The following is a 9,470-nucleotide window of genomic DNA, read 5'->3' on the forward strand; positions in this document are numbered from 1 at the left end:
CTGTCCATTTCCATTCCGCCAGCACTTCCGTACATACTCCGTTTGTACAAAACCCATCATTTCCCCTCCGTCACCCCGCAATATCCATACAAATTTAACATCACGTCACCATAGTCATACGCACCACTGTCTTACCAAGGTTACGGTGCTCCCTACGGCCGTAAGTAAACTGTCCATATCTATGATACGACAGGCAAGGCAATCTGACTGGATTAACATGTAGAACCGCCGCCTCCACAAGGTTATGGTCAATATCCCCCACCACAGCAGCCGTATGGTGGTTATCAACAGCCTCCTCCTGGACAATATCCTCCTCAGCAAGGCGGGTATCAGCAACCTCACGGCCACTATCCTCCTCCCGGAGGTCCTCCCCAATCTCAGCAACCTTACGGCGGATACCAGCAGCAACCTCCTCCTCCACAACATTACGGCGCACCTCCAGGACCTCCACAGGGCCATTATGGCGCGCCTCCTCCTCACCAGCAACATCATCAACCCTACGGCCAACCTTCACCTGCGCCGCCCAGTCAGTACGGCGCGCCTCCTCCTCAACAATATGGTGCGCCGCCAGTCCAACCGACTCCACCCTCGCTTGGCTACGGACCGCCTCAGATCATCCAATGGAATGGCGGCCCCGACGCTGACGCTTTGCGCAAAGCGATGAAGGGCTTTGGTACTGATGAGAAAGCATTGATCGCCATTTTGGCCAATAAGGACCCTCTGCAAGTTGATACGATCCGCGCTGCTTACGAACGCAACCATCGTCGCAAACTGGTCTCTGATATTCAGAGTGAGACAAGTTCATGGTTCCAGAAGGCTTTGGTCTCACTGGCCTGCGGCCCGCTCCTGTCTGACGTGCATGCCTTGCATGACGCCATGTCTGGACCTGGAACTAAAGAGGTTGTTCTCAACGATGTTCTGCTTGGTCGATCAAATGCAGATCTCAAGGCAATCAAGAGCGCGTACTATCAAACCTTCCACGACAAGCTCGAGGATGTAGTGAAGGGCGATTTGAGCATGAAGACTGAGCGACACTTCATGATTGTTCTCGGCGCTACGAGAGCTGAGGACGCTGCGCCGGTCGACCCTCGACAGGTTGATGACGATGTCATGCAGATCTATAAGGCTACCGAGGGCAAGATGGGCACCGACGAGATTCTAGTATGCAGCATTCTCAGCACAAGGAACGATAATCAGATTCGCGCCATTGCGCACACCTACAAGCAGAAGTTTAACAAGGACCTTGAAAAGGTTATCAAGAGCGTGAGTACATTTGACACTACAATATGAAACAACTTACTAATGTGACCTAGGAATTTTCTGGCCACATGGAGGATGCTCTCCTTTTCCAGCTACGCAATGCCACAGACAAGTACATGCATGCAGCCAAGCTTCTTGAGGATTCAATGGCTGGTATGGGAACAAAGGATCATCTCCTGATTTCAAGAACAATCCGCTACCATTGGGATCGAAACACGCTCAACAACGTCAAGGGTGCATACCAACAAAGATACGGTAAGAGTCTCGGCAAACGGATTTACGGCGAGACATCGGGTGACTATCGAAAAACACTGCTCGCAGCAATTGGTGAGCCTTATTAAGAGGTGGAGTAGACGAAAAGACAAATGAGAGGGCAGATTTCGCGATTAGAAGGATATGATATGGATTCGAGTCGGGCTTCACAGCCTCTCACGGCCGATGCTCAATGTAATGAGGGGCGTTTGCCATGACGATGCGTTGTCTTGAAATTGAATGGCTACAGGACCTGTAGAGAATGAGATTAAGATACCAGGTATGAATTAAGAGTTATATTCACTGTTAATGCGTTTAGAAAATAAATCATATAACCTTAGGTGTCAATATTAAAGCATATTTCTAATCAATACTATACTAGTAATATATAAGCTATATAAAAGTACTTACAACTTATAAGTTATAATTAATAAGCTTTTATAAGATTTATTATTAATTTCATTTTAATATAACATATACTTAAGTACTTATGCATAAACCGTCACGTGACCCTTCCCCACTTTGAGAGGCTATTTCTGAATCACGCTAGCGCTATTAACGCACTAAGTAACTTTTATAAGGCTAAAGGCTCCCCTTTAAGCAATAACCCTCCCTGACTTTTTCCACACCCTTGGCGCATACGGAACCCCTGCTAACTTTTATACCCCTTAGCGCGCAAGCAAGTGCGAACGCGTCTTGAAGGCATTTGGCATTTGGGCACAGAAGAAGGCACGACGATATTCATCCGTTGGTGAAGGCTCACAGTCAGTCAGCCCTGTTCGCTGTTTGCTCTCTTGCTTTCATCATACTCTTTACTCTGTTTCTTGTTTTCAACCTCATTCATTATAAGGCCATATTTCGATGATAACCGAGTAGTCCCCAGCAACTCTGGACACGCTCCTCTCAAGTTTCTGGGGTTCTGAGATAGCCGCTGAGAGCGAGGAGAAGCGCGGCACTTCTCTCTGGAGTGTTCGGGGACGGAGGATGGCAACACAAGCTACATCTCCGCCAGTTGGCGTACCATTGCAGAATGGTACAAATGGTGCAAAGAGTCCTAATTCAACCATCGCTCATCCATACAGCCAAACACCAGTACCTCTGCCAAGCTATGCTCCTACTTCGCGATCTGCGTCAGTCGCCTCTACTCCTACTGCGCAAAAGCCAAGCGCTTCGCCCGCACCAACAACTCCTTTTCTCCCACCAGGACATCACCAATCACCGTCAATGCAGACAAATCATTTGAACCAGACAATTTCACAGCACTCTCAGACGCAGATACTCAACGCCCCATCGCAGGCACAAGGTCTGATGTCGCCAACACTGAATCAGCTGCCGCACTCCGTCGAGTCATCAAATCACTACCATGAGTTGACTGCTTTAGTCGAGAAAACGCCGGCTGACGTTGTTCGCCAAGTTGTTCGAGACAAATGGGAAAAGTCTCTTGCGGGCTCACAGTATCACATTGCTTTCTTGGTAAGTTTCTCATGCGCTGCATTTTGGTTCAAGTCTACCTCGAGTATCCTCCTCTGAGCGCGTTGGTTTCATCACAGCTCCCACACTTTCTACTCTTGCTTCCTATGACTTGCTAACTCTTTCATAGTTGAATGCGACTATGCACCAAGCATCTCCCGAGACTATTGCTAAGGCCGTCCAGGAGTTCGGTGCAAGCCTGGTACAAAAGTCTAAGCGCGAGTTATTGGGTCACCTTAACGCCAGTGACTTTGACGAGCTCGCCGACTTGATACTCCCTCGGTTAGTACACAGTTTCTGGACAGGGCCCTTGCAAGGCGTCTGGAGACGATACCAGCCCGTCAGCTTGTCAACGCGTTGGCGCGTGCAGAACGGCTGGGCTACGATGTCAAGGATATCGTCCAAGAGCATAATGAGCATGTCATCCCTTCTTTGCACTCATTGCCAGTGCAGCCACAGCCGCAGCCCATGGGGCCTCTAACAAACACGGCACTCAGTGCGAGGCAATACCATACTCCCCCCGTCGCTTCGCAAACTCCCCCACCGCCAATGCAATATGTTAATGAACCAGCGACTCAAACTCCGACGAAGTACCCGTCAGAACTTCCAGGGCTCGTTTGGTGCAAGTGTGGTTGGCCATGTGCTTCGCAAGCGGCACTCGACTATGTAAGTTGCCAATTCAAACAAGTCAATTGGATTTGTCTAACAGCGAATAGCACCACAAGAAGAGCGCCTGCAACAGAATCCAAGCAAATGACGTAGCTGGGAGAGATATCTGCCTCTTTTGCGGTTGCAGATTCGGCAGTGGCGGTGGTTTACTCTACCATGAGAAGTCTAACGTCTGCGGAAACCACGCTCGCGTCACTGCTGAAATGATGCGGAAGTTGCTTCTCGCTCTTCGTCCTGAGAATCCGCAGCCTCCTGTGCCAGACCCCTCTTCTCAAATTACACGCATCCCTTATACCCAAGTGCCTTTACCGCCGATTCAGCCCCAGACGACCTGGGCCCACTCAACGGCATCATATCCTACTGGGACTCCAAGTCGTGATTCGGGTCGCGATCCATACGCCCACCTCAGCCCGGAAGATTTGAAGAGGTTCAATGATATCATGAAGAGTGCAGAAGCAAAATACGGAGGTCTAATGAAAGATGCTATGCTCCTCAACGAGCCAGAGAGATCGAAACGATTGGCAAGTCTAAAAAACTCATATAACACAAAGCAAAGCACCACTCGCAAGAAATTTGGTATCCGACTTCGCGAGAGGCGAACCCGAGGAGAAATTGAAGCTGAGGAGGCTCGACTGATGGGGACTCCAAGTGGCACCGCGACTCCACCGGCTACAGCCGCATCTGACGGCGATATTCGCTCAAGGAAGAGGGCACGAACCGACGATGACCAGTCGCCGTCATCGAGCGCGACTAAAAGGACTCAAGAAAGTCCCCAGAAGAGGGTCCCTGTGTCAGAGATGGGCGGACTCTCGGGGTCATCAGCAACCGCAGAACTCACAGATCCTACGGCATACTTGAACCCAACTCAGCCCCGTTATGCGCCACCAAAAACAGCCGCCCTCGGTAGCCAGTCTAGGGTGTTTGGTTCTGCAGAGCGAACCAGACCGTCGATGCGAGGGACCCTCGATGATCCCATGTCAATTCACGACGACGACAATTCGGAAACAGACAGTGATAGCGATAATGATAGCGAGGGCGACATTCCGGCTACTATCTCCTAATTTTACAGATTCGCAAGCATGAGCATGGCGTTTGGGATTACACGATTTGATACCCCTGACATCAGGAAGTGAACGCACAGGAAAGTCAGGATTGGGGTGCATTGGGGACGGAGTTAAATAAGCATTTTGACGGACGCCGGTTAACATAAACAATGATGCTGCGCCAAATCAACAAAAAGACCAATGGGAATCTTGGGAGGGCAAGACATCAGAGTTGCTTCCAGGACAACTGGGTTTTGGCTGCGAGCACTGGTTTCTAAATGATCTTTGGTCGAGACAGGCGTCGAAAAAATATCCTTAAGGGTATATATGAGCGTGTACATATTGCACTAGGGGATCTCGACGCGAAAACAGTTTTGGAGTCAATAGGTATCATCAAAACGCTGTACATTATTAATATAATATGTTAAGATGCTAACGACTCCTGGTGAAGTCTGTAAACAATGTTGCAATGGTGTGCACAATCACAAAGGCAACGTCTTTGAATATTCAAGTATTTTACTTGTAGCTGTAGATGTTTCGCAGCAAGGAGAATCAACATCACCAACAAGAATTGATGGGCCCACGCATGACTCGGTATAACTTCAAGTCACGAGAGGTTTTAGTTCTTGAGAAGGCCGCGACAGGCGATAGGCGTTTCAGCCAAGAGGAAAGGATAGGGGCGATAGAATCGAGACCGTGCCTTGGACAGCCGCCCAGCTAACGTGGGCGGAAGGTTCCTCCCGTTTAAGGTCTGTTGTGAAAGTTCACAGACAAGGGCATGCTCGGTGGAGCGCCTGCGCAAACACTGAAGAGACAAAGCCTTGTTCGAAACCAAAGAAACGTCTCATTTAAAGAGTAACTTTGAGCTTATTCTGGTTAGCGGAGTAATTTTGCTCTGTTCTAAATCTGGTCATTATCACTTTCAATGGCGTTGTGTTACTTCGCGATAGCATTCATCCTTCGTCGGCTGTTATGCATCCATAGGTGCGTCTGAAGAACCTCGGTTTCATGTCATGGCAAAATAGACCCCTGATGCCCGATACGAGTTGACGCAGGAACAAGAGATTAACTTACCGAATGTCCACACAGAATCGTTGCAAGAAAAGAATGATGCGCGTGGTGAAGCTGAGCATCAATCTCCTCTGACATCCCTATCGCGATATTCAACTGGCTGGCCAGGCGCCAGCGCGGGGCCGAGGGCTACATGGTTCGACCTATGATAGCCTGAAGCGCTGTGCAGCACAGATGCATCTGCATCTGCATTGCGCAGGTCAAGTGTGACGGACATGGAAGCTGATGCAAGGGTCCTCACGCTGACTGGACGGAATATCCGCACGAGGGGCCCGTTTTGGATCCGACCTTTTGAAACGCCCAAAGCCTCTGGATCAATAGGCTTCTCTGCTCACTGTATCGCCACGAGGATGCCCAGAACGCTAGCTGCCTTCAAGGCTAGAACATGCCCCAAATGATCGCCTTGAAACCCACTAGCGACCGCCTTTGGTGCTGATGATGTACATGGATGGCGCTACGATTGGCCGATTATCGAAGCTCCTTGTCGTCCTGGCAAGGGGCTCAAGCGAGCTCTGTCTGAGGACTTCTTTTTCTCTCCCCAGATACTTGATAATCCTGCCATGAGCCACTCCTGGTGACGGCTCTTCTGTTTCGAATTCTCCTCTTGTTTTGTTTTGCTATCAACTGGCCGGCCCAGCACTTTCCTTCTACATACAGACTGATTTGGTTTTATATTTGTTTCTTACCCCCTCAACACCCTCTTCCTTCTGTTTCCTTTCGGGTCCCGTCCTTCACTGAAACTCACAAAACACTCTTGCCAACTGCCCCAAGAGACATATACGACGATCATGGTTCCTCTGTTTAGCCCCTCTGGCTTTGGCCGTTTCAAGGATAGCCATAGCCGTTTGACCGCAAGCGCTTCACAAAAGTCAGTGCCTTCGCCAATGCCTTCGCCTTCGCAGCCTTCGCCTGAACCAATGGCGACTGTACTTATTGGCCCCAAGCAACAGCGCTTCAAGGTCAACAAGCGACTGTTATGTGCAACTTCGCCCTTCTTTGCCGACCGTTTTGGTGATCCTTCGAGTTCCAAGTCAATCTCGTTATGGCTACCTCGCGAATCATCCTCCATGTTCGGTTTGTTTGTTGACTGGGTTCACCTCGGTCTTCGGTTTCGCCCACATCTTGATGAGATGATTTCTAATGCATACGATGCCGGCCTTGAAGCTTCTCAAAACATCCACTGGTCTCTCATCCGCTTGCACCTCTTTGCATCGCGTCTTGGACTCTATCGACTTCAGGATCTCGCCATGGACTCCATCCAGGACCTTTACCTTCGCTGCGATTGGGACGTTCCCTCTGGTCTCATCACCTTCCTCTACACAGAATGCGAGGATCTCGCTGCTATTCGACTTCGAAGATGGGCTGTCGCCATGGTCGCCTTCTCCTTTACCGGCGGGCCCCGTCTCACCTTCCACCCTCAGCAATCTGCTACTTCGGAACCCACCCGCTTCAGTGATCTACTAGAAGAGCTACCGGAATTTGCAAGCGACTATGACATACATATGGAAAAGATGCGGCTCTCAGGTCTCGACATTCGCTTCAAGAACCCACACGCTGCGCATTCCAGCCAACCGCCTCCGCAATGATGAGCGCGCATTTGGGTTCCGCCAATGTCCTGCTACTCACATCGCTCAAGCGTTGGCGAGCGACGATGCCCTCACGAATCAGGCTCAACAAAGCACCGCCGTGTTTACCAATCATCGGTGAAGGAATCAGGGCCAGAATCCACAGGTTTAAGCGCCCCAACCCGGAGATATCGCGATGTCGTGCCCAGACCACTCTTTTCCGGACCGATGGACTCAGATATCGGCGAGGACGACGATGACGAAATTTCAAAAGCGATAAAGCATGTAAGATCTATTTCAAGTACACTCAAGACTTGAAGGGAGACAATCATCGCTGAAGAGAGTGACTGATGAGAATGAATCCGGCAAGGGGGCTGGGTGTGAAACTCTGATCTGCTTGATCGCCATCACGACCCCATTATTCTCGAACAGCCCCAAGACAACTCAAAGAACTTGACTTGAAATTTGATCATCAAGATCAAACAGGACGACAACTGGACCAGCCCACTGTTCTCGAGCACGTCCAGAAAGTTACTTCGCTGTCTCTCGGTTAGGAAGCTCGGGGGCCTTTATATATATCGCCTCATGTCTGTGACATGGGCCTTCGTCATACGACGATACTGGTTGTTCCACCAGTTTTTTTTCCTTTCTTTTTTATACGCAACCTAGTCAGGTCTCCCGGAGAGAGATGGCCAATGTTCAAGCGAGTCTTAAGAACAAGATAATATTCTTTGTAAAATAGTATTTAATGTACATAACGACAAGACATCCTATCATAACAAGAGAATAATCAAACATCATGGACTCTTCAACTATCTCATTCCATTTTACTCAAGAATAATATCTATGTTCACTTTCGATGGACGGTTTGTTTATGAAAAGTATTTTTTTGACATCATTCAGATCGTTGCTCGTTCTATGGATATTAAGTTCCATTGCATCATTCGTCCAAGCTTGATACATCTTCATGGTTCGGGCCCACAAGGAGCTCAATCGTGTCTCTCGTCACAACATCCCCATTTATGGGGATGTCTGTTTTACTCAATTGCAAGGGTAAAAAATAACACGGCAAACGTAAGGCTCTGTTTGGCCTGCATGCTGTTCATTCCATCATATCATCATGAATTGTTGAAAAATCATCCCGTCTGGGGAAGAATTGAAAGGAAATTGACAAGTTATGTCGTTGGGCGATTGTCGAGGTAGAAAACGCGATGAGCAGAGACGCTCGCCTGCGTGCTGGGGAATCCCAGCGTATAGAAAGGTGAAGCAAAGTGTAGAAGCAGAAGGAAACCAGAAAATGAAGGCTATCGTCAGATAGACTGCTGCTGTCTAGATGCATATGCAAATGTTGAGTCGCGGTCCCAATAAGATTTGATCAATGGGTGTGTCGGTATCCATGAACTCATAAAACTCGTCAGGTGACATAACCTTGTAGAATGTATAAAGAAAAGTAAAAAACACATATGAGGTGTGTTAAAGCGGTGACTCGGAACGTCGACGTGGTTGGTCTCGACGACGGAAATCCTTAAGTCTTTCGTCGATATAAGCCAGTCGGCTTGCTAGCGATGATCGGGTAACTCCGTGGTTGCCTTCGCTAGATTGTTGGAAGGTTGCGAACGGCCGGCGAAGAGCGTCGGGGTCGTTGGCAGCTCCATGTGACAGGCGATTCGGGAAGGAAAAACTAGATCCTCCAAGAGCGAAAGGTGAGCCTAGTCGAGGGGGCACGTCTCCAACTGGAGGGGCCAGCGTTTGCTGCTGAGCAGCTAGTGGCTGCGACGCTTCGAACAGCTGTTGGAGATTCTTGCGTGGGACAACGACGTCAGAGTCTATCTCAGGTTCAGTCTGAGGCGTTGCGAACTGGTCATTGGTGGCTGATAAGTCAACGATTGAGGCTGGGTCAACCCAAAGATCGGAGCCGAGACTGGGTCGCTTAATCTTCCGAGCCTCTAGATGGTTGGACCGGCGCTTGTGGGTTGATCGGCTACGTGTAAGTCGGACCGGAGACATGAGAGCGCGGCGCGGGCCGCCTGCGTGAGTTTGTCTCTGCAACTTAGAATCCACAACGAAGTTTGAGGGTAGCGAGCTTGATGAGCTAGGGCCCTCTCTTCGCGCTCAAAGGGAGACGCAAGTTGTGTGTGCT

The 9,470-nt window shown here is 49.5% G+C and overlaps 4 protein-coding genes across 5 annotated transcripts in view; 3 read left to right on the top strand and 1 right to left on the bottom strand.

Moving 5' to 3' along the window:
* Window positions 1–1,601, top strand: part of FOXG_00407 (uncharacterized protein) — a gene marked incomplete at both ends in the record, with an annotated part of 2,280 nt that extends 679 nt beyond the window's left edge. Inside the window, 2 exons of the mRNA XM_018376731.1 lie at window positions 224–1,263; window positions 1,314–1,601. Of these exons, the coding sequence (XP_018232343.1) occupies window positions 224–1,263; window positions 1,314–1,601 (1,328 nt within the window). The remainder of the gene's footprint in view (window positions 1–223; window positions 1,264–1,313) is intronic.
* A 512-nt stretch (window positions 1,602–2,113) lies between these two features.
* FOXG_00408 (uncharacterized protein) lies at window positions 2,114–5,137 on the top strand. 2 transcript variants are annotated; one of them, XM_018376733.1, is made up of 3 exons: window positions 2,114–2,985; window positions 3,113–3,648; window positions 3,699–5,137. In XM_018376733.1, the coding sequence occupies exons 2-3, from the start codon at window positions 3,451–3,453 to the stop codon at window positions 4,710–4,712; spliced, it is 1,212 nt and encodes a 403-aa protein (XP_018232345.1). In that variant the 5' UTR covers window positions 2,114–2,985; window positions 3,113–3,450; the 3' UTR covers window positions 4,713–5,137. The 2 variants fall into 2 exon arrangements, with proteins under 2 accessions (XP_018232345.1, XP_018232344.1); XM_018376732.1 differs by having other exon boundaries at window positions 2,114–3,648.
* A 1,150-nt stretch (window positions 5,138–6,287) lies between these two features.
* Window positions 6,288–8,222, top strand: FOXG_00409 (uncharacterized protein). Its single transcript, XM_018376734.1, has one exon. The coding sequence runs from the start codon at window positions 6,554–6,556 to the stop codon at window positions 7,349–7,351; it is 798 nt and encodes a 265-aa protein (XP_018232346.1). The 5' UTR covers window positions 6,288–6,553; the 3' UTR covers window positions 7,352–8,222.
* The window catches only part of FOXG_00410 (uncharacterized protein), a 3,336-nt gene continuing 2,070 nt past the window's right edge, over window positions 8,205–9,470 (bottom strand). The window contains exon 2 of the mRNA XM_018376735.1: window positions 8,205–9,357. Within this exon, the coding sequence (XP_018232347.1) occupies window positions 8,804–9,357 (554 nt within the window). The 3' untranslated portion in view covers window positions 8,205–8,803. The remainder of the gene's footprint in view (window positions 9,358–9,470) is intronic.

The sequence above is a fragment of the Fusarium oxysporum genome, chromosome 1 (genome assembly GCF_000149955.1).
Source record: "Fusarium oxysporum f. sp. lycopersici 4287 chromosome 1, whole genome shotgun sequence".
Classification (NCBI taxonomy): Eukaryota; Fungi; Ascomycota; class Sordariomycetes; order Hypocreales; family Nectriaceae; genus Fusarium; species Fusarium oxysporum.

Bases quoted from the DNA above. Each gene is read 5' to 3' on its own strand.
- FOXG_00409 (XM_018376734.1), top strand. From the start codon at position 6,554: ATGGTTCCTCTGTTTAGCCCCTCTGGCTTTGGCCGTTTCAAGGATAGC.
- FOXG_00408 (XM_018376732.1), top strand. From the start codon at position 3,451: ATGGGGCCTCTAACAAACACGGCACTCAGTGCGAGGCAATACCATACT. The intron at 3,649-3,698 runs GTAAGTTGCCAA...AACAGCGAATAG, and splicing joins CGCAAGCGGCACTCGACTAT to CACCACAAGAAGAGCGCCTG.